At 35.8% G+C, this 25224-nt stretch overlaps 1 protein-coding gene across 2 annotated transcripts in view; it reads right to left on the bottom strand.

Annotated features, from left to right (window-relative positions):
• abcc9 (ATP-binding cassette, sub-family C (CFTR/MRP), member 9) overlaps nucleotides 1-25224 on the bottom strand; it is a 90098-nt gene that overhangs the window by 1784 nt on the left and 63090 nt on the right. For both annotated transcript variants that reach the window (XM_059325778.1, XM_059325779.1), the window contains 13 exons: nucleotides 24866-25020; nucleotides 24371-24440; nucleotides 24132-24289; nucleotides 23271-23363; nucleotides 19579-19681; nucleotides 17994-18107; nucleotides 17110-17230; nucleotides 10189-10319; nucleotides 9810-9888; nucleotides 4683-4791; nucleotides 1955-2058; nucleotides 1717-1850; nucleotides 855-917 (listed from right to left, as the gene is read on the bottom strand). In XM_059325778.1, coding sequence (XP_059181761.1) covers nucleotides 855-917; nucleotides 1717-1850; nucleotides 1955-2058; nucleotides 4683-4791; nucleotides 9810-9888; nucleotides 10189-10319; nucleotides 17110-17230; nucleotides 17994-18107; nucleotides 19579-19681; nucleotides 23271-23363; nucleotides 24132-24289; nucleotides 24371-24440; nucleotides 24866-25020 — 1434 coding nt within the window. The remainder of the gene's footprint in view (nucleotides 1-854; nucleotides 918-1716; nucleotides 1851-1954; nucleotides 2059-4682; nucleotides 4792-9809; nucleotides 9889-10188; nucleotides 10320-17109; nucleotides 17231-17993; nucleotides 18108-19578; nucleotides 19682-23270; nucleotides 23364-24131; nucleotides 24290-24370; nucleotides 24441-24865; nucleotides 25021-25224) is intronic.

Raw genomic sequence — 25224 nt, 5'->3', positions numbered from 1 at the left:
ATGCAGTAGAGTTGATTTGATACCAACCAGGCTGTCAGTGGCAGTGAGGCTTCAGCAGACCCAGCAGGAAAAGTAGGAAAACAGGTGAAAAAGATGGAGGGAAGAGAAAAGCCGGGCAGAGCCAAAGGGGGTCTGTGCTGATCCAGGTCTACTTGTGAGTCCTCACTAGCACACTGAAGAGGCTGTCCTCCTGAGCTAGCAGGTTGGGACCCGAGTCACTTTCCACCAAGATCCCTGAGGAGAAGACCAGCACCTGCTCCGAGTCCAAGATGGAGGACACGCGGTGCTGGTGGCAGGACGAAGGGACAGAGAGGAGGACGAGGAAAAAATAAAAGAGGGAGGGGAAGTGGAAAGAAAAGAGGAAGTGAGAATGAGAGAGATAGAAAAGCGTAGAAGGATAGAAAAGAAAAAGGTGAAGGGGAAGGTAAAGATGTGGATGGAAAATAATAAAAATGGGAAATAAAAGAGAAGAGAAAATAGGGGAATGTTTGAAGGAAAAAGGATAGGGGAGACAACATCACAAAGGGAGAAAAAAAGTCAGAAAAGGAAAGCAGATAAGTGAAGAAATGGCAAAGAGGTCTCAGATTTAAGACACTAAATGCATGTTAGATACAGTGGATACTGTATGGAACAGTTAGTGTGAAAAGGTGCAGGAAAAGGATGCATAAAGCATCCTGAAGGAAAATATAAAGCAATAGATGCACATGAAGCTCGAAGGAAACGAGCCTCATATCTGCATCCATCAACCTGAACAAACCGTGAAGTTGTTGATCGTCTGGTTTCATATAAAACTTGTTTGTGTTTTGACTTTTAACAACTAAATGAGAAGAGAGCAGACTGACTGACTGACTTACTGCGATTGTAACAACCGTTCTGTCTGCAAATGCAGTCATCACCACTTTTTGTAAGATGTTCTCCTGCAACAAAGGAAAGATATTATTACAGTTATTAATTAAAAGAGAAAATTGATTTGTTTCTCACAGAAAGAAAGAGTTTAAACATTTTTCTGTTTCTTTTTGTATATATTTTTTTGCTTCTTTAAATTTTCCAGGCATACATGGATAGATCAGCAATACAATTTTTATATTTAAATACCTATTTCTAAACAGATAAAGGTGCAAAACATGTATTAATAAAATAATAATAATAATAATAATAATAATAATAATAATAATAATAATAATAATAATAATGATAATATTTATAGTCAAAATTAAGAGAGAATTTATCTTAAATAGTAAAAAAAATAGTAAAGGGCAAAAGACAATTTTAACAATACAACAACAAAGAGGTAAAGGTGCTAAAAATGTATTAATAAAATAATAATAATAATAATAATAATAATAATAATAATAATAATAGATAAATAAAAAAAGAGAATTTATCTTAAATAGTAAAAAAAATAAATAGTAAAGGACAAAAGACAACTTTAACCTTTTCTGAAAGGGAAATGAAAAATAGAAAAACAGATAAAAGCTAAGCAAATAAAAGTTAACTTTTAGTTAATTTCCAAATATTTTTGTTCCAAATTTTTGTTGCAAGCACTTTCCATAAATATTTCTGGTGTAAGTGTATTTTCAGATGTGTAATGTTTCCTTAAAATCATAAAGTTTCTAGTTGTTATTTAAACTTTATTTCTATTGTACTTAGCCTGAAGTATTAAAAGTACTCATAATGCTCATGCACGCACACACACACACACACACACACACACACCGTGGCCATGTCTATGGAGGCCGTGGCCTCGTCCATGATCAGGATGCTGCTCTTTCTGACAAAAGCTCGAGCCAGACAGAAGAGCTGCCTCTGCCCCACGCTGAAGTTCTCTCCTCCTTCTGTCACCACCGCGTCTGCACACAAACACAAGTAGTACATTACTATTTCTATTCCTGATGATAATTCATGCATCCTGCAGGACTTTAAGGTGCAATAAAACATATTTTATGTAGAGTACCGAGTCCTCCAGGCAGAGCTTTCACCATGTGCTTCAGCTGAGCGATCTCCAGAGCCTCCCAGAGCCGATCGTCAGTACACGTCCTCTCTGGATCCAGATTAAACCTGCAGCACCGGGACACAGTTCACAGCAAAACATTGGTTTTTGTTGACAGAAGCAGATTAATAGAGCTTTAATTTATTTGTCACTTAGACTTGTACTGATAGGCGATCTGATCATGCCATTAAAATATTTTCAATAAAATGTCCTCCCAGCAGCAATGTTTTTGTTTTGTTTCACTTGTCAAAAGTTTAAAAATTTGATTATTTCTAAACTCCTTCAGATATTGAGCAAAGAATTTGGAAAATGCTGAACAGATAATGAATGATGTCATAAAAACAAATAAATACACGACAACTACTGCCACTGAAAATGTTGTTACTATTGAGGTAATAAAAATATTTCGGGAGAAATGTATTTATTTACCCATAAACTGTTCACACTAATCAAGTTCGGAAAACAAATTACTTTTTGACTTATTCTTAGAAATCCAAAACATAGTTAAAATGGTTGGAATAAAATTATTATGTTGCTTTTTTTGACCCTAGACTGCTCTAGTTGTTCATAGTAGCTAATAGGATCACCTACTGGTGCTCTTGAATTTCCTCGACTGGAGAATATATAAATTTAAAAAAACTGCCCGACCCTGTTGGCACTGCTGCATTTAATGATATAAAGCAAAACAAACCTAAAGGAAACTACAAAAACTGGACAAAAACACATTAAGATTGTTTCCACTAACTTGCACAATTTTTTTTAATGTCAAATGTGCATTGTTTATATAGAATTTTATGCTGTGAAGGCCAAAAAAGGAGAAAAAAGCCTCCAGAAAGAATTGGAGGTTTGTAAATCAAAGTTTTTCTAATTCTGGAGAAATAATAGCACACATAGATTAAATATTGGAGTAAAAGCATTAAAAAAGGACCTATTTGTTATACAGTTAATGTTATAATTGAGGGTTAATGTAACACTTAATTAATTCTTTAATTAATCAGTAAAAGTATTTTTATGCACATTTTATAGAATAGTACACCTCCTTAAAGTGTCTATGCAAAGTTGTTTTAATTGCAAAAAGCTAAACTCTGTAGACTGTTGGTATTTATTACCAACTGTATAAATTACTTCCTGTCGCTAAACACATGTAGCTTTCAAAATAAAAGCACATGGATGTGTTAACAGAATCCAACACAGAATTAATAATTCTAAAGCTTGTTTTGGAGTTGAGTGTTGTTTTTTATACTTTCTAAATCGCTGATTGATATTTACACATGCAAACTATCTAGGGGACAAATAACCCTGAAAAAAATTCAAGAGGAAACACTGAAAGTATTGCATTAGAAAAGCTGGGTTGTTGCGCTAATCACAGAATTTGTTCTGATGTAGCAAACACTCCTGTTTTTAAGAATATAAACAGGAAATGGTTCAAAGTGAAGGTGAAAAGTCTAGTTATTTATTAGTAGTATTTATTACTAACTGTATAAATTACTTCCTGTCGCTAAACACATGTTGCTTTCAAAATAAAAGCACATGGATGTGTTAACAGAATCCAACACAGAATTAATCATTCTAAAGCTTGTTTGTTATACAGTTAATGTAAAGTTGTTTTAATTGCAAAAAGCTAAACTCTGTACACTGTTGGTATTTATTACTAACTGTATAAATGACTTCCTGTCGATAAACACATGTGGCTTTCAAAATAAAAGCACACGGATGTGTTAACAGAATCCAACACAGAATTAATCATTCTAAAGCTTGTTTGTTAAACAGTTAATGTTATAACTGAGGGTTAATGTAACACTTAATTAATTCTTTGTCTAATTCAAACCCTAAACTCTTAATCCTGTGTGGCAGAGTGTCAGAACATAACAGCAACATCTAAGATAACAGTGTGAAACAGTTACTGTCGACCATTCACCCCCGGATTATGTTCACATAAACAAGAGCCGGTGGACACGCCAAGACACACACACACACACACACACACACACACACACACACACACACACACACACACACAGTTATCCAGAGCAGCATATCTGTCCAAACAAACAGCACATGCTCTTTGTCTTTTATAACAAACACAGAGTCACTGTATCGTCAAGTAATACAAACAGGCCGAGGTTGAGAGTGTGTGTGACAGAGTGTGTGTGACAGAGTGTGTGTGTCAGAGTGTGTGTGACAGAGTGTGTGTGAGGCGGAGGACGACCTCCTCAGCCCGTGACGTCTGTGACAAAAGTCAGATTAGGTCCAAGTCACAGTTCCCACTGTGGTTTCAACTGCTCACCCCACAGCTGGGACTCAGTGTCGTCATGTGACAAACGTCTCTCAGGAGAAAACAGATTCATTTTCCTGCTCGTTAGTGATTCTCAAGTTTGCAGAGTTTTTTTTCTCTTTTTAAATATCTGGCTCAGAGCTTAAGATGTGCTGTTTTAGCATCATTTTTCCAAAGATAACTGCCAACTACAGCTGCTTTTAAGAGCCTTTATTCTACTGGTTTTTGTGACTCAGTGCATTCTCCAGCTGGTCTTATTTCCACTCATGTCAGGTCAAGTGAAATTTATTTCTGCTGGACATTTCATACGACAGAGACAGACTAAACTGGGCTTCGAAATATAAACCAAGCAAAGATTAACATTTAGATAGATCTAATGGTTTTTACATATGATATAAATTATTTGACAGTGTGTACCTTATTGATCCACTGAATAAAACCGGGTCCTGGAGGATGATGGAGAGTCTGGACCTGAGCGTCTGCAGAGGAAGTTTACAGATGTCGATGCCATCGATGACGATCTTCCCTGAAAAAAAATCAAACATATGCACACAACTTTAACTACTGTTGAATACTTATATATCTCAACTCATTCATTCCTTGTGGGAATGCCCAAATGTGAGAAAATTTTATGGATATATGTATATTCATTCATTATTTTTGATTAATTAGGATTAATTTTTTTGCATGTGTTTTTGCTATATTTGCATGTATCTTTGCAAAATGTATATACATTTTTAAATTTTTATTATAATTATTATTATTATTATTTTTAATTCTCCCGCCACTCTTTGTGTGTTGGCCAGTGTTTGGTGAGTTGGATACAGAATTTGTCCTTTTATTATTTTCTTTTTATTTCATTATTACTTATTAAAAAACTGTATTACAATAATTTTACATGTAATGTTGCATGTTTCTTTCCATCTATTATTATTTATTACAATTATTATATTTATTTATTTATTTATTTTCCTCCCCACTTCATTAATATTATTGTTATTATTATTATTAATAATAATAATAATAATAATAATAATAATAATACCATTATTATTAGCATGTACATTTTTTATTTTATTTATTTACATTATTTATAATATTTGTTATTATTATTATTATTATTATCATTATTATTAGCAGGTACATTTTTATTTATTTATTTACATTATTTATAATATTTGTTACTGTTAATATCAATACTAATAATAATATTTCGCCCCCCACTCTTGGTTTGCTGCAGATGTTGCCATACTGTAAAATGTATAATGTGTAAATGTTTAAATACTCAATAAAAACATTTACATTCTGTATAACGGCCTTCTGCTGCTGCTGTTACTGACTAAGTGATTGTTTCTGCACTATTTAAACCTACAGCGCTGCCTTCTCTTTGAGCTATAATTGTCTGTATTTTAAACAATAAACTATGTTTTGATAAAGTTTTATAACAAAGGAGTGAAGCTATTAAAGCACGCAGCCAATACAAATGCCCTTTACAGCAGTAATACATCAGCAGGCTGAATACTTGAGTAACACTGCTTTGGCATCAGTTCTTATAGCCGGAGATTTATCTTTTATTGCCTTAATAGTTCAAATATGTGTGACTGTGTGTGCATGAGGTTTAAAAACTCTCATCACCTGGTCAAGCAGAAAAAATACTTTTTATTACTGAATAACAAAACCCTGCAAACACAATATCATAGACACAACCTTCTGCTCTTTATTTGCCATTTTAAAACTGAAATAATCTCCTTAAAACTCAAAACTCGTTGCATGGAAACGTCTTGAATAAATAGTTTTGTTCTGTTGAACACAAGACGCTGCTCTGCTTTTATTCCACTTCTTTATAAGGAAATGCTGCTGACACACACGTCTTAATTTACTGTTAAATGAAATGTTTGCCCAGCTCTGTGTGTGTGTGTGTGTGTGTGTGTGCGTGTGTGTGTGTGTGTGTGTGTGTGTGTGTGTGTGTGTGTGTAAAAAGAGCCTGTGTAATCTCATCTCTGTCCCAATAATCAGTCTTGGAGCAGTGAGTGAAAACAGAACGATACGATTCACAATTAAAATGCAATAAATAAAAAGTTTTAGGACTTTATGACTGCAGCCTTGGAAACGACTTGTAACATGATATTTAAATGTTAAATCTTTTTACTTTACTCCGTCTTACATGCAGATAATTAACTGTCAGGCTGTAAATAAAGACACATTGTGCTGTTTTTAAAATATGAAACATTAAGTTCTTTTCCCTGAAGACGAAAATAAAGTTGTTAAGAAACTGTTACATGACAAAATAATGATGGAGAAGGAGGAGGAGGAGGAGAGAGGAGGAGGAGAGAAGGAGGAGAGAGGAGGAGATGGTGGAAGAGGAGGAGGATGAAGGAGGTGGAGGAGGAGGAGGAGTAGAACATGGAGGAGGAGGGGGAGGAGGAGAAGAAGGAGGAGGAGAAAATGGTGGAAGAGGAGGAGAGGAGGAGGAGAAGAACATGGAGGAGGAGGGGGAGGAGGAGGAGAGAGGAGGAGGAGGTGGAGAAGAAGATGGAGGAGGAGAAAAAGGTGGAGGAGGGGAATATGGTGGAAGAGGAGGAGGAGGAGGAAGAGGAGGAGGAGAAGAAAATGGAGGAGGCGGAGGAGCAGGAAGAGGAGGAGGAGAGAGGAGGAGAGAGGAGAAGATGGTGGAAGAGGAGGAAGATGAAGGAAGAAGAGAAGATGGAGGAGGAGAGAGGAGGAAGAGGAGAAGAACATGGAGGAGATGGAGGAGGAGGAAGAGGAGGAGAAGATGGAGGAGGAGGAGGAGGAGGAGGAAGAGGAGAAGAACATGGAGGAGATGGAGGAGGAGGAAGAGGAGGAGAAGATGGAGGAGGAGGTGGAGGAGAGGAGGAGGAGGAGAAGATGGTGGAAGAGGGGGAGGAGGAGGAGAAGATGGAGGAGGAGTATGACTGCAGCCTATGAACTGTCTGGAGGATAAAAGGCTCCAGGTCTTCTGTCTGTTCTCTCCCTATTTGAATCCTGTGATAGAGAAGCTACTTGTGTCTGGTCCTCTCAGGTATTTAACAGTATTTAACAGTTGAGACACACACGGAGAACAAAAAGACTTCAGATCATCACTTAGAGAGAACTGCTCCAGTGTTTAAAGAGCTGAAACACAAGGAGGACGCTTAGATAAATATTTACTGGAACATAAACAGACAACAGGAGACACCAGACATGACACAGAACGTCTCCTTAAGGAGTCCAGATGACTCATTTAACTTCAGCAGAGCTTCGCTTTCACCAAAACCCATTAAGAGATCTGATGTTAAATCACCTCCACCTAAAAATGACTGTGTTTGGCTTCAGGACGTCACGTTTGTCTGCAACTGAGTCCAAATATAACTTACTGGATAAACTTTAGAGCAGACCGTCTGTGTTTGGTGGTTCCTGATCTTTTAACCCTCTGAAGTCCAGGAGATTTTGGTTCAAATTTGTCAACTTCCTATGCATTCATTTCTGTCTCTGTTTAGCATCTTTCAGTCTGCCCTTACATCACATGCATGGCTCCTTTTTCTCCACACAAACTTGGCTATCAGTCAGATTTTTCATTTTATTTTAATTAACAAAGTATAAAGCTGCCAGGAACCCAAAAAGACACAGGTTTCTATGGAACAGAAGAAAAAATTATAAATAATAAAACTACAAAAGTCTCTGTCTATTTGCATGTAAATTAAAAATAGTAATAGTTTTCATTGTAGAAAGAAAATTCACAATTTAAAAATGGTCTAGAAACATAAATGTCACACTGTGAAAGCTCCTATGATTGAACTTCAACTGGCTTTCTCAGCTTGTCTACATATCATATATAAATAAAGTTATTACTGTAATTAAAACGTGTATTTTCAATAAATAGATGGACTTTAGAGGGTTAAAGATAAAGCTGATGTTATTCTAGATTTTTGTTGCAACAGGCTGCATTTCACCACTCAGACTGGTTTCAACACAACACATTGGAATGTACCATTATATTTCATATCGTCACTCGATTCAGCCTTTTGCACCAGTTTAAAACCCATTATTTTGATAGATCTTGCATCCTTGCTAGTAACTTAAAGTAAATGTGTTCTGTTGACACAAACACAGACAAATAACCCCATGATAATCACTGCAACACATGATGTGGTGTGTATTCAGCTCTAACTGTCAAAAGCACCAGCAGGGAGGTCCCAGAACAGAAATATACCACCGTATATCTAACTGCAGATGGTTTTCTTTGACTAAAGTGGTCCTGACTGAACTACCAGTCCACCAGCTGCTCTTTAAAGGTTTTCAGCTATCAACTTATGATCTATTAAATCATTGTAGAGCATATAAGTGCCCTCCTGTCTAACGGCAATTTATTCTGAAGTATCTTCTTTATCTTAGAAGTGGATGAGAGGAAATGGCCAAGAAGGAACATGACAATTCAAAGACCTAGACGAGAGGGTTTTTTTTGGGTAAAATGGGATTCGTGGGGTCAAGAGCTCCTCAAGGCGGTAAACCCTGAGGGAAATCCTTGGACAATGTTCCCAAACAGACAGGAGATTAACTCCATTTAATGAGACATAAACATACTCAACCAGAGGAAGATGAAGCTGAAACGAAGATGAAAGTGGAAATAACCAGCGTTCTCTCTCTCTTACTGTCACAAATGAGATTAGTCTGGAAACCAGTCATTCATTTCTCCGTAGAGGAGGCGTGGTTTAAGATCCTCCAGAGCCATTTATTGGGCGCTTAGAATGGCTATGTCTATGTCTAATGTACGTAGTTCTTAGCCAATCGAATCAGTTATACCAGACGACGTATGTAGAGCGACAGAAATTGATGTTTACATAGCCAGACTAGCCCATCTCTACTTTGGGACTAAAATGCTCAATTCCGATTCTGCAACGTTTTTCTGCAGCATGTTCTGACTCTGGCTGCTCCGTAGTTTCAGCTCACAGTCTACCGGCAGTGTGTGTGTGTGTGTTCCCGCTTTCTGCAAGATTATTTATTTTTGCGCCTTATTCCCCCTCATGTCATTCAGCCACACACATCCACTGATTTTATGGTCAATAGACGAGCTGCTGGGGGTCTCTGGGCGGCTCCGCTGTCCCCCGGCTCGTAGCAAGATCACCATGGTTACAGCAGCGAGCAGTAGCGGGGCTAGTTGGTAGATTAGGCTTTGGCCAAATCCTGTCGGAAGCAAGACTAAAACATCCTTTTTGGTGGTGAAACAGGAGTTTAAAGTCAAACGTTGTTCTTCTTTTAAAATCAACTTTGGCTCTAAACTATCTAGAACACTGTCTACAGCTAGATCCAAAGACAGTTCCGTGTCTGCTGCAGCCATGTTGGATCTGTAAGAAAACTACAAAACTACAAGCTTCCATCTGTCCAGTAGTACACGTCATCGTCTTGCCGTCCCTCCCCGTTCTGTGATTGGATCCCTAAAACAGGGCTAAGAAACAGCCGTAGTTGCCAGACCGCCTGCAGGTTTGAAATGAAATCGAGCGTGCAAGGCAGTATGGGTATACCCAGGCAAACAGGAGACAGACTCACCTTCAAAAATATCCACCATGTTGAAAAAGGCCAAGGACAGAGAGGACTTCCCACTGCCGGTGCGTCCACAGATTCCCACCTGAGGGAGAGAACAGAGAGAGGCAATAAGCTGCAGGGTGACACCGCTGTGAGACATCAGGCACCTGTGTGACAACAGAGTGGCAGCTAGACGACACGTGAGGACGAGTTTGGTCTCCAAGTGTCAGCTGGCAGGTTAATGGAGACACTTGGCTGCGACTTCAAAGGAAAACTCACATTTAAACAAAACCCCCAGTGGTCTTACTGGCCGTCCATTCCACACTCTACTTGTTATTTTAACAGTTTTAACCGTGATGCTGCACGCTGATACTTGCTCTCCTCACAGCTTGGTGCTAATTACCTTCTGGCCTGGTTCGATGTACATGTTGACGTGTTTGAGGACGGGTTTGAGCATGGGGTCGTAGCGCACACACAGGTCCTGGATCTTTATCTCACCGTCCTGGGGCCAGTTCTCAGGCACCTGAGAGGTGTCTGCAGGGAGAGAGAGAGAGAGAGAGAGAGAGAGAGAGAGAGAGAGAGAGAGAGAGAGAGAGAGAGAGAGAGAGAGAGAGAGAGAGAGAGAGAGACAGGAGGGTTTATTCCTGGAGCAGAAAACACTGGAAAACTCTGTCTGTAGTGTAAGAGAAACAGAGTGGCTGGTTGTCTATGTTACAGAGCCGTCTGGTGTAAACAGCAGCATATAGACCATATGGACCAAATCATAACACTGCAGATATACAGAAGGAGAGTTGTCTTATTAAAGTGCTGCTGAGCTTCCCCACTGACATCACAACCGTAGAATATTAGTACTTAAAACGGTGATGTTTAACCCCACACTTAAAAGCTACACTGTTATTAACTTGCATATCACACACCATTGGTACCAACCATGGTTATAATAGTGTTGGATTTTTCATTAGTGTTGGTTTTAATTTCGTTGTCAATTTATTTATTTTTTTGTTAGTTTTAATTAGGGGGGGGACGTCTGGAATGCCCTGCTTGGTCTGCTGCCCCCGCGACCCGGCCCCGGATAAGTGGAGGAAAATGGATGGAAGGATAGTTTTAATTAGTATTGAGAGTGAGTTTGCTAGTTTTAATTAGTTTTTATTTTTTGGAAAATGCTTAGTTTTAGTTTAGTTTTTATTAGTTTTTTTGTAATGGGGTATTTGTTGGGTGCGAGATTCATTAAGGTCACAATAAATGTTTCCTTTATTTCCTTTGTCTGATCCATCTCAGCCCCAATAAGTTTATTAAGTCATAAAACCAGATAGATGAAATAGATTTCATATCAACCAAAAAGGTTTACGTATGAAAAAAGTTGACAAAGATGAAAACGAAGGACATTTTCACTATAATTTTAGTTAGTTTTAGTTAGTTTTGTCACCACAAAATACAGTTTTAGTTAGTTAACCTTTTTTTTTTTTTTTAAATCGTTTCTATTTTTATTTCAGTTAACGAAAATGTCTTTTCGATTCCAGTTTTCGTTATCTATAATAACCTTGGTACCAACAGATAATGGCCCTTCTTCTAGTTTCATATGACACCAGTATCTTCTACTTTATCCTGTTAAACTGCAGATGTTAAAGTTTTTTTACTCTTGTTTTTTAGAGGAGAGCTGCTGCTTTTTTAGCTGATATATTAGAAACAAATTGATTTGGACGTGCAGGAATGCAGCGGTGAGATACTTCCCAACACTTTTTACAGTCTGAGAAATCAGATCTGACAAGAGAATTCATAAGCGCCAACGATGTGGTTTCTCTTCTTATTGCAGTCGAACGTATAAAAACGTTTATAAAAACACAGTTTCTCTGCAAAGTTCTGCAAACTTGGACGATCTGCGCGGAACGGTGATATTTATCCACCACTTAAAAGCTACACTGTAATACATTTTCATATAATGACACCATTATTACCAACTGATTCCTCCTTCTAGTTTCAAATGATAGTGGTATCTTCTCTGCAGCTTTAAGACACAGTGTGCTGTAAAAGTCTGGCTGCAGGCTGCTGGAATGCAAAGGAGGTCAAATACTCTGGAAAATAAAATGTGAAAATGTGCCAGTTGTCTGACCCAGCAGTTAGCAAAAGCTTTGCACATATTATTAAAAAAATGTAAAAGGCTTCAGTGCTTTTATTTTGGTAGTCTGTGAGTAATGTGGCATCATATCTGTTGACAGTAGAATAAGAAAGAAGCAAGATATTACCCATTTTAAAAAATAGAAAACCAATATGTGACGGCCTAGTTGACCTTAGGCATCTGCAGCAGTTTGGTATATATTTTATTTATTTATATTTTATTAATTCTAATGTACAAGTATATTTCATTTACCACTTTTCTGTGCAGTATATATACAGTCATGGAAAAAAAAAAATATTACACCACCCTTTTTCTTCAATTTCTTGTTTATTTTAATGCCTGGTACAACTGAAGGTACATTTGTTTGGACAAATATAATGAAAATAACAAAAATAGCTCATAACAGTTTAATTTAAGAGCTGATATCTTGACATTTAACATGGTTTTCTTGATGATAGTAATAATATCAGCTCTTAAATTAAACTCTTATCAGCTATTTTTATTGTTATCATTATATTTGTCCAAACAAATGTACCTTTAGTTGTACCAGGCATTAAAATGAAATTGAAGAAAACAAAGGTCTAATAATGTTTTCCATGACAGTATATATGATGCTGCTGAGATAAAAGTCATTAAGACTGAATTAAAATATGTGTATTTTTTTTTTTTGAAATATGCATCAATCTATAATCCGACTTTTTCTAATTAAGTGTAGAGACAGTAAATAAATAAATAAATAAATAAATAAAGGTCATATCAGAGTTGCATTGCTTGCAGTTTTGCTGTACTTAAAAACAGCAATAAATAATTGTCACCCTAGTATAATATCTGAAGGAAACCAAATTGTCACAACCTTAGGAGATGCAAGCAAAATTTATGCATTTTAAAATGAAAAAGTAACGTAAAAGTAAATGTTATAGTAGATCCTACACTTCCCATAATGCAACTGGGCAGCATATTTCATTAGAACCTCCATGTCTAGTAAATGTCTAAAATATGAATTTCTTTTAAACTCCATTCCTCCAGTCTGTAACACAGTATTTCCAGTAATAAAGTGTAATCTCGACTCAAGTGATGTAACATCTCAGCTCTGTAGGAAACCTGCCACATTATTCATATTACTGTGGTAACAAGATAAGAATGTCATAATTCTGCTGCAGGGCTCTCTTGTCGCTACCTCCCTACATTTTTTTTTTTTTTTTTTAACTTTTATCAATTCACTGGAAGCTTCCATGATGTCAGAGAGGAGGGGGGGTTTGGGGATTTGGGATCATTGACTGTAAAACATGAAGTCAGTGAGACAAATGAGCCTTAAAGGAGACAAACAGAGATAGAAACCTTATTTCTAACTCAACTTTCCAACTTTTTTCTAATTTTGTATTCTTGAAATAAAGACCTTTTTCACTCTATCTTTTTCTTTCTTGGCTTCTTTTCGCTGTCTATGATTTTTTTTCCAGGCATCCATCAAAATCAGGAATGTTTTTTGGTTATGTTTCGCTAAATATCTACTCTGTTTCATGATTAAAGCTGCTTTTGATGAATTTACTTAAGATTTCTCCTTTTTTCTTGAGAATTTAAAAGGTTTGTTTCAGTTTTTTTGGTTCCATTATATATTAGTAATCTCAGTGGCAATATTCTTATTAAATAAAAGCTAAAATAATGAAAAGTCTCCATGTTTTATTATAGGAAAATAAGTCAATAAGACAAATGAACCTTAAAGGAGACAAACAGAGATAAAAACCTTATTTCTAACTAAACATTACCCCCTTTTTCTCATTTTTAAATCTTAAAATAAAGAGCTTTTTCATTCTATCTTTTTCTTTTTTGGCTTCTTTTCACTGTCTTTGATTTCTTTTACCAGTCATCCTTCAAAATCTGTTATTTTTTTGGTTATGTTTCCCAAATATCTGCTCTGTTTTATAATTTAAGGTCCTTTTTTTTGACGGATTCACTAAAGATTTTTCCTTTTTTTGTTCAAGAATTGAAAAGGTTTGCTTCATTGTGATTTGAGTTGACTCAGTTATATATTAGTTAACTCAGTGGAACTACCCTGATTAAATAAAAGAGAAAAATGAGCCTTAAAGGAGACACACAGAGAGATAGAAACCTTATTTCTTACTCAACTTTCCAGCTTTTTTCTAATTTTTAAATCTTGAAATAAAGACATTTTTCATTCTATCTTTTTTTTTCTTGGCTTTTTTCCCTCTGTATTTGTTTTTTTCCAGTCATCCTTCAAAATCTGGATTTTTTTCTGGTTATGTTTCGCGAAATATCTGCACTGCTTCATGATTAAAGCTGCTTTTGACTCTATGTCAAGATCTATAGAACTATCTATATGTTTTATTATAAGAAAATAAGTCAGTGAGACACACAGATAGAAACCTTGTTTCTCACTCAACTTTCCAACATTTTTCTGATTCTTTTAATCTTGAAACAGACTCACTTTCTTTGTTATTTTTTCCAGTCATCCTTCAAACTGACAGGAACTGTTTTGGTTTTGTTTCCCAAAAACATCTGCTCCGTTTCATGATTAAAGATCTTTTGAAAGATTTTTCCTTTTATGTTCCGAGAATTGAAAAAGTTTGGTTCAGTTTGGATTTTATTTGGATATTAGATAATATTAGATATTAATAATCTAAAATAAGTCTTGGTTTTATTATCTGTTTTCTTATTAGGAAATATGTCAGTGAGAAGAATGAGTTTTAAATGAGACCGAGAGAGGGAAGCCTTATTTCTAACTCAACTTTCTCAACCTGTAATAATGAAAAAAAAACTGGTTTCTTTAACTTTTTTTGTGTAATGATAATGAATCTTTTAATTCTTGGCTTCTTTTCACTTTCTTTGTCTGTTTTTTTTCAGTCATCCCTCAAAATCAGGCATTGTTTTGGTTATGTTTCTCCAAATAGCTGCTCTGTTTTGTGATTAAAGGTTGTTTTTTTTTACAGATTCACTAAAGACTTTTTCTTCTTTGTTCAAGAACTGAAATATAAGATATTAGTAATCTCAGTGCAGCAAAGTTAAAATATTGAAGATAAGATAAGCTTTCTTTGTTTTATTGTCGGTCCTGGCAGGAAAAAGTTCCAGCAGCATTTGTATTTCACCACGGCAACAGCACATCCCACAGAACCAAAACACTACTGCAAAAATGGAAACTGCCCACACACACACACACACACAAACACACGCACACACACACACACACTGGCATGAACCCATTTACGTCACACACACGCTCTATCATTGGAACAGGTCGTTCTGTTATCATATAAATCAACACAACTTGCCTCGTTTTACCTTAAAAAAATCATTTTGGGTTGTGATGTGTGTATAATTTATGAAATTTTATGTCTAATTGTACATGGAAGGTGACATTTAACTCTCTGGAGTCACCAAAAGTTGGGTCATTTTGTGTCTTTTTGTGTCTTGAAGAAGAAGTCATGCTTTGGACTTCTTCATCACATCCACACGTAAAAAAAAAGCAGAAAAGACACAAAAAGACACAAAATGACCAAAAAAAAAGATACAAAATGACTAAAATTGACACAAAATTACTAAAAAAGACACAAAATGTCTAAAAGAAGACACAAAATGACCAAAAAAGATACAAAATGACTAAAAAATACAAAATGAATAAAAAAGACACAAAAAGACACAAAATGACTAAAAAAGACAGAAAATTACCAAAAAAAGACCAAAATTGTTACACTAAACACACAAGACACAAATAAAATAGAGTCCCACTAGAATAAAAACCAGAGTTGATGACAGGATCACACACAATCACAAGATCACATTCATGTTGGTTTTTCTTTGTTTCTTTTTGGTTCAAAATGTTGATCCAGTAAGTCAGAATAAAAACAATATTATTATTAGGTCATATGGGTGAGGTTGTGCTGAAAAAAAATACCAACATGGCATTTAAACAGTTTTCGAGTGGTGAATACAGACAGGATGAAAATGATTCAAAAATGGACAAAATAGCCCAAAACTCCATAGAGTTAATCTAAAGTCATGGAAAAAATTATTAGACCACTGTTGTTTTCTTCAATGTCTTGCTAATTTAATGCCTGGTACAACTAAAGGTACATTTTTTGATAATGATTTTGGTTATTATCAAGAAAACCACGTTAAATGTCTAGATATCAGCTCTTAAATTAAACTCTTATCAGCTATTTTTGTTGTTATCATTATATTTGTCCTAACAAATGAACCTTTAGTTGTACCAGGCATTAAAATGAAGAAGAAATTGAAGAGAAATGGTCTAATCATTTTTTCCATGACTGTATTTACTGACTTTATCCTGTTAAACTGCAGATGTTAAAGTTTTTTTACTCTTGTTTTTTAGAGCTGCTGCTTGTATAGCTGATATATTAGAAACAAATTGATCTGGACGTGCAGGAATGCAGCAGTAAGATACTTCCCAACACTTTTTACAGTCTGAGAAATCAGATCTGACAAGTGAATTCATAAGCGCCAACGATGTGGTTTCTCTTATTATCGCGGTCATTATGAAATGTTTATAAAAACATACAGTTTCTCTGCAATTCTGCAAAGTCAGATGATCTGTCTGATCTTGTATCGTTTAATTCAATGTTTAATGCCTCGTGATGATATTTTGTGGCCTCCACATTGATATGAAAATTTAATGTGAGTTTTATATGAATGGTACTTTACCGTATTGTGTGTGGAAGGTCCCTTTAATTACTTTTTTTGGTAATTTTGTGTCTCTTTTTAAAAAAAAATTGAGTATTTTGGGAAATTCTGTATCTTTTTTGGTAATTTTGTTTATTTTTTTTTAAGTAATTTAGTTTTTTTCTGTCATTTTGTGTCTTTTTGTAAATAATGTTGTGTCTTTTTTGTCATTTTGTGTCTTTTTTAAAGTAATTTAGTGTTTTATCACTTATTTTGTGTCTTTTTTTTGTCATTTTGTGTCTTTTTTTAGTAACTTTGTGTCTTTTTTTTATCATTTTGTGTCTTTTTTTTAATAGTAATTTTGTGTCATTTTCATGGTCATTTTGTATCTTTTTTTAAAGTAATTTCGTTTTTTTTCTGTCACTTTGTGTCTTTTTTTTAGTAATTTTGTGTCTTTTTTTGGTCATTTTGATACTGCCTCCAGCGGGCCCCAGCTAATTTGAGACCCCTGGTTTAATGCCAGTTCCATGTAATCCATCAGACTGGATTGATGCTTGATAACAAGAACTCAGTTACCCATAGATCCCTCGTAGTTCTCAGACTCGGTGCTCAGGAAGCTGTTGACCTTCTTCACAGCCGCCATCTGGACCTCCAGGTCCGCCAGGTTCCTCACCACCCAGTTCAGGTAGTTGGTGACCTGCACAGGGACACAGGGACCGGATCATGTCTCCATTGTCAATATAATGTTGATATCTACAGTGAAAATGGTGGAAATAACCCAACTAGGAGCTCTCTGTCACCCAAATCATCATCAAGAAAACCATATTAAATCTCTAGATATCAGTTCTTAAATTAAACTCTTATGACCTATTTTTGTTGTTATTATTATATTTGTCCAAACAAATGTACCTTTACTTGTACCAGACATTAAAATGAACAATGACGTGAAGAAAACAAGAGTGGTCTATCATTTTTTCCAGGACTATAAGTAGGTACACTGAAAAAAAAGATTTTTCCGCCCTGTAATTATTATTTCAATCTTCTTATAAATTCTACAAAGATATACGAATTCAGTGCTTTTACTTTGAAAAAGCAGTTTTTCATGTTGTGCATTACTTAGTGATTGTTTGTTATTATGTGTCCTCAGTTTTGTATGTAAATTGAATCATTTGTTCCAAGTAATATTCACTAAACCAGTTCATTGCCAAGTAAAATGTAATTGAGGGACATCAGTGAATCTGCAATTTACTTGTGTATTTTTTTTTTTTTTTAAAGTGGTTCTATTTAATAAATATTACCTAGAAACAGCCTGAGTAAAGATTACAAACACTTCCTGTGTGGAAAAACGTGCCTAGCTTTTTTTAAGTAAATGTCACTCCAATTTTTTTCAGTGTGTTAGACGACAGTGATATAAAATCATCAAATCATCATTAATATAACATATTAAAGAGTAGACTAACAGTGAGGGCGTAGGTGAGTCCGAGGCCCACCAGGCCTGCAGACGGCAGCCAGGAGCCGGAGCCCCAGATACTGGCCCCTGCTGCTGTCAGCACGATCACTGCTCCCAGGTAGTCCTGCAGGAGGAAATTACATGTTTGTTTTTTTTTTTAACATATGTTTATTGCACATTTTGTTAATTTACAAACGGTGAACAACATAGAACAAGAAGGCACATACAAGAAAAAATAATAACAATAATAATAGCAATAATTATGATTTAAAAAAAAATAATAATAATTAAATAACTGGGGAAAGAAAGAGAAACAAGACATGTTTACTCACAGGACAAATGAACTGAATCACTAATAAACCAAGTGGAAGAGGTTTAGGTTTAGGTTTATTTATTTGCACAGTTAGAATTAGAATTTAACCCTCTGGAGTCCATGAAACAACCTGCACATTAACTTCTTAATGACGTGAAGACATAAAAATGAAGCAACATTGAGTCTCTCCATCAGTTTCCCTCTAAAGTTCTGGCTTGAAACTCCATACTAGATTTTTTTTGATGATATTCGGCCAAGTAAAACTGGAGTCAAAGTCAAAGTCAAATTTATTTATATAGCGCATTTACAGACGGCTGAGCCGCACCAAAGTGCTTCACATAAAAGTGCAAAAATGCAATAAAATACAGAATGGACAAAGGAAAAAAAGAAACAAACAAAAAACAAAACAAAATTAAATGGAGATAATGTCAAATATATTTAGTATAAAATATAGAACTAGATATTATCCTCATTTTACCTGCTATATGTTATATTTGCAACCTGTATTCATATTTGCAACAAGTACATTTCTGTGTTTTGAAACATAATTTTCAAGATCAGATTTTATGTTTTCTTTTGTTTCTTTTGGGTTCAAAATTTTGATCAAGTAAGTCAAAGTTAAACATTAATTATCAGGACATATAGGTGAGGTAACGCTGAAAAAACTGATACCAACATGGCATGGTGAACATTTTTTCACAGATTTTTCAATGGACAAATTGGCCCAAGATTTCAGACGGTTAAAGCCTTAAAAAACTTATATAACATCAAAAACAAGTTATAATGACAACAACAAAAATAACAATATAAAACAAGAATATGAACATGATATAAAAGTGTATTTTTGTATGAATTAGAATTTTAAACCAGCAGTTAAATGAGCTTTTAGAAACATTTTATAGAGATGGAGCCAGATGGGAAAAGGTTTTTATTCCATAATTTAGTTCCTAAATTGAACAATAAATTGACCTCTGCATGTCAGAAATCTTGGAGGATGAAGATCTAAAGATTGATGCGTTGGATAAGAGTCGAAAGTTTTCCTGATCCGAATATACCTTATAAATAAAAACACATATTTGAGGGATATTGATGTCATGAACAAGTATCTGAAGTGTCTGAAAAAGAGGAACAGATGAGGCATGGGACTCAGATCGGGTTGACATCTTAACAAAACCTTTCTGAAGAACCAAAATTCAACTTATATATTTGTGCAGCAGTGGCTTCCTGTTCCACAGTATGTGTGATATGTGAGAGAATAAATAAAAATGAAACAGTTGCTCACCGTGCGGACCTCCAGCCAGCGGTTGGCAGCAGACAGGAACAGGTAAGCCGTGTTGTTGGTGTCCGTCAGCTCCAGCATGCGCTGTTTAAAACGAGCCTCGTGTCTGAAACAAACATTTAACAGACACACAAAACACACAAAACATTCCTCCATTAGTCTAAAAGACGCTCCTCTTCATGTTTCTGGCCTCTGAACTCGCAGCATCCTCTGAACAACTGGAGGGTTTGAACAGGATGTAAAGCAGCTGAATGGAGACCTTATGATGTGCATTGTTACCTTGAATAAAGCTACAGACTTCTCTGTGTTAAAAATGGGGGAAAAAAAAAAAATATATATATATATATATATATACACACAGTATATATATGTCAGGGATGGGCAACTTAAATGCTGCAGGGGGCCACAATTTTTCATGTTCACTACCACAGGGCCACATATAGGAGCGTGCACTTAACCAGATATGATGAATCAACAATTTTAAATATGTTTACAGTGCAGTAACTTAACATATTTCATGCTTAAATGCATGTATAACAGTATAAATAGGAATATAAAAGGTTTGAAGCAGATAAAAAATAACCACTTACTGTGATTTCTTTTTTTTTAGTGCAAGAACAGCAGACCAACATTAATTGCAAGAAGTCATTTTGTGCATTTTTACACTGCACTTTTAAGATTTCATGCTCAAATGCATGTAGTTGAACTGAGGGCCACTTCAAGTGAGGGTGTGTGTAAATATATATATACATATACATACACACACACACACACACACACACACACACACACATATACACATATACACAATTAAATAGACAAATACAATCAAAGCAAAAATCGACAAAATATAGAATATAAAAGGTAATATAACCTTAAGGTTTCATTATCATGTCCAGTAGTTAGTCAGAACCAGACTGGGTTTGGAGGGAGACCAGTGGGTAAAGATAATGGGAACCGTCCAATGATTGCCAAGAATCTGTCTCTACACCAGATTCACTGTTTCTGTCTACGTGTGCGAGTCTCTCAGTGTATATTTGTGTGTGTGTGTGTGTGTGTGTGTGTGTGAGGAAGTCCTCGGGGAGGAGAGGAGAAAAACAGCGTGAGAGCTGTTTAATGTTGGATTACACCGACGATGGGAAAGAGAGTGAGGACAGAAATACAAAGAGAAACTGCTGCAGGAAAACTACAACTAAAACTTAGACGCTGCAACCACTAATACTAGATGAGATAAGATAAAATGAACAAGAAATTGAAGAAAACAAGGGTGGTCTAATATCTTTCTTCCATGACTGTAGATATAAAAAAACAGAATCCAGGCCGCAAATTCCACTCTTCAGAAATAATTTATACATAGAAACGTAGGAAAATGTGTCTTCTCACTCACAATCCTCTGGTAAAGCTGTCAGAGTTATAGTTTGGGCATAGGACGCACAGATGCGCCACCAACACGCACAAACAGCCTCATTGGCTCCCATATTAAAAACGCAGGAAGATTTCTGGAGAAAAGCATATTTAACAGTTTTTCAGATCGCCCATACAAAACTATTTCTTCATTTTTCTTCACGAAAAACATATGTAGACGTTCAGGAAGAACTCAGGACGCTCAAAGTGAAGTCGGGTCAATGATAGGTATTATGGTTTTGCCAAAAATGCTTTCTGTTCGAGGCCAGAAATTCCAGTCTGTTCACCTCTGCTGTCACTGTTCCGGATATTCTACAGGTGGCAGTTAATTCTGTTGATTGCTCTGCTCTGATTGGTCGACCGCAACCACAGAAGAAGAGAACCAGACACACACACACGTGTAACTTTATGTGATTTTAGTTACACACACACAAGGGTAAGCGCTCACTCCTCCAGATACACGTTTCACACACACACACACACACACATATTTTGAGGTTAAAGGTCATAGGTTGCTGTATAAAAAAATACTTGAAAAGGAATGCTTGTTGTAGGTGTGCTCCTTGTATATAATATAGTATCATAACATTACTAGTATTAACTGTTTGAAATCTCTGAAGAATCTCATCATAGTGTACACACACCGGCAGTAGCCCCCGTGGCCCTTTCAGAATTTCCCTAGAGGAAATTTTCTAGTTAATATATATTGTTTGCATTGGTTTGTTTTCCTGACAGTACTTTGCATTTTACAGATATTGCACATTAGAGAGAATAGTGTACTGCTAACATCATCATAATGCATAAGATTTCTTATCTATAATGCTACTACTCACTAATACACATGCATGTAATGTATTATTAATCATCATTATTATCTGTATGATGGACTGCATTCATGCAAAGTGCTTTACAGGCACTCAGGAAGCCGTGCATTGTCAGGGTTTACCACCAGGGGCACATGTGGTTCAGTTTCAACTTATAGACACTGAAGGAGGATTTAACCCTCGACCCTTCAATTAATGGACGCATTTATTAGTGTTGTTGTGGCTCAACAGATCTCTTTATACAGTCACAGTGTGGGTGGGAGGCTGGGTTATGTTACCATTAAGTATTTTGTTTTAGTAGTTGGGGGTCAGGCATGCAGAGGAACACAAGAATCCTCCAGGGACTGAATATAAATCGTACTAGGGTTGCACATCTCTCTGTGATAAACGATTCAGTTCATATCTAGATACACAGGTTACAATACGATTAAAAAACAATCTATTTTTATTACAATCCGATTCAATTCGATTTGATTCGATACAGTGTAAGAACTATTTTTATTTATTTACTTATTTTATTGAGTTTCCTTTGAGTGAAACGCTCTAAGTAAAATTAAATTCCCTCCATTAAGCAATTAGACAGTATAGATGTTGAGGCTTTTATTGTGAAAGGTAATGTAAAGAGTGGTTCTGGTATTTGTTGAGGTTGAAAGGAGCAATTAAGTTTGCTGTCCTGCTGACTACTGAGCCTCTGTGTTGTTGTTTTATAACGGACATGAGTGCAGAAAACAACATGACTGGATGATTATTTTATTCGCGGTGCAAAAGCTATTCCTGTGATATGTGAAAGTATTCATGACATACATTTCAAAAGATTTACTAAAGTGCAAATTAATCATACAATAAGAACACCAGCTGTATAAAAGCCTTAAAGCTGAAATACGTTGAATGTAGACAGTATGTAGGTTAACTGTGTGTGTGTGTGTGTGTGTGTGTGTGTGTGTGTGTCTCCGTAGGGTTCAGATGATTCTATGCATTTAAGTTCAGGATCTGTATTTAATAATGTATCAATTGCTGCTGCATTACAGTCACCATATTACTCCAAATAATAGTCATTTTCTGGTAATTTTGTGTCTTTTTTGTGTCTTTTTTGGTCACTTTATATATATATTTTGGTTATTTTGTGTTTTTTTTTAAATAATTTTACATTGTTATTTGGTAATTTATGTCTTTTTGTGTCTTTTTCTATCGTTTCTTGGTCATTTTGTGTCTTTTTTGATAATTTTACATCAATTTATGGTCATTTTGTGTCTCTTTTGGTCATTTCATATATTATTTTGGTATTATTTTTGTGTCTTTTTTGATCATTTTACATCGTTCTTTGGTAACTTTTGTCTTTTTGTGTCTTTTTTTGTGTTTTTGTGTGTCTTTTTTGTGTCTTTTGGTAATTTTAAGTAATTTTTTGTTAATTTTGTGTCTTTTTGGTCATTTCGTGTGTGTGTGTGTGTGTGTGTGTGTGTGTTATACCTGAATGCTCTGATGGTGGTGAGGCCTTCAGCTGTCTCAGAGAAGTGGCAGAGCAGAGGAAGCTGTGTGGAGTCATCCAGGTCCTGCAGGTCCCTGAGAGAGAGGAAGCAATATGAGATTGAAAAATATATAAAAATGTATATATTAGTTATGCATGTATGCTCATGTATTACACATGTTATGATAACTGTATAATGCCCTCTTCTCTTACAACAGGTCAGGACCATATTCATTTAGCATTCATACATACATCAATGCTAATTATTTGTGGTTAATACCGGCTTTAATTATTACTATTACTATCAGACACATTAAATATAACTCTAGGTATACTACATATACTTTCCAACAGGAGCTGATAAGTTTAATCTTTTGATGCACAACATGGGTCTAAAGTGACCCCTATCCATTTTTTAGCTAAGTAACTAGCTAACTACTTAGCTAATTTCTCGGCTAAGTATTTAGCTAAGTAGCTTGCTAAGCTAACTACTCAGCTAACTTATTGGCTAAGTAGCTTGCTAAACTAACCACTTAGCCAAGTAGTTAGCTTAGCAAGCTACTTAGCTATGTAATAATACAAAAAAAAACTTTTCTTCATAAAGTATGAGACGCAAAATGGAAAAAATTGTCTGTTATCAGAAACAAGATATTTAAAGAATACTTGGAATATTCAATCATAAAACAAGTTGATATCAAAAGATAGAACACAGAAACACACAGCAGCATTAAATAACATGGGGAATGAATGCAGGTCATTTTTGACCCATGTTGTGCATCAAAGGGTTAAAATTCACAGTATTTTAAATGTATAAAAAACAAATATAATGCTCTTCATCTACAACAAATATACCGTGCACTCACTTGGAGGCCACTCGGAAGTACTTCTGGATGAAGTAGAAGGCCACGGCCAGGGGAATCAAGGCTAAGAGGAAGGCTGGAGTGATGGAGGAAATGACCCCGATGGCCGACAGACAGAGCAGCGTGGACCTGGTCAACGACTCCAGAGTCGGAGGAATATGCTGCGAGAAAAACAGATGTTAAATAAACATCTAAATATGTTGAATTTTCAGAATAAAAGACCTTGAAGCTATCTTCCTCACCTGATCTATGATGTTGGTATCAGCTGAGAATCTGTTGAGGATCTGACCCAGGGGAGTGATGTCAAAGAACCTGATGAGAGAAGTAATAAATGCACCAAATAAAACCGTAAACACAAATTTAGGATCATATTTTTCCAGCTCTGACATTTAAAAAAGGGTTATGTAACCCACTATCTGACCTTTCCTCCTCCCAGTGGAAGAGAGGAAGTAAATCACATGAAGAGAGAGCACACTGATGGAGCTTTTTACTTCAACTTCACTGTGGTTACTTAATAAAATCATCAGAAAAAGCCCGCTCAGCAGTGGACGTGCACAGAAAGCCAGCTCAGGTGCAATCACTAAGTGTTTCCTTGGAGACAGGACTCATGTTTGAAGTGCTTGTCTTTTATCCTTTTTAAAGCAACCTGTGTCAACACTTTTTTTGCACAGTTTTCCCAAAAGATAGATATGAGATAATGCCTCTTGTTCCAGTTGTGTGTGTGTGTGTTTGTGCACCTGATGGGAGCGTGGATGATCTTGTTGAGCAGGTTGTGGTGCAGGTTGGTGGCTGCAGAGAGACCCAGGAACTCCACGGTGAGGGAGGTGATGAGGCATAACGTGATGCCAGCCGCACACAGGATGATAAACACCATCAGAAAGTACCAGTCACTCTGTGGGTCAAACACACACACACACACACACACACACACACACACACACACACACACACACACACACACACAAACTGTCAAAATAGAATCACCTCTTCACAGTTGTATGCCTCCACCAGGCATTCATGTCTGTTCAGACTCATAATATACATTTAATGAAGACTTTTAAAGATTTAAAACAATAAAGATCCATCCATCCAACCA

This window comes from Centropristis striata, chromosome 22, assembly GCF_030273125.1.
Source record: "Centropristis striata isolate RG_2023a ecotype Rhode Island chromosome 22, C.striata_1.0, whole genome shotgun sequence".
Lineage (NCBI taxonomy): Eukaryota > Metazoa > Chordata > Actinopteri > Perciformes > Serranidae > Centropristis > Centropristis striata.
The sequence above is the reverse complement of the archived record's forward strand: the minus strand, read 5'-3'. Positions and strand labels throughout refer to the sequence as shown.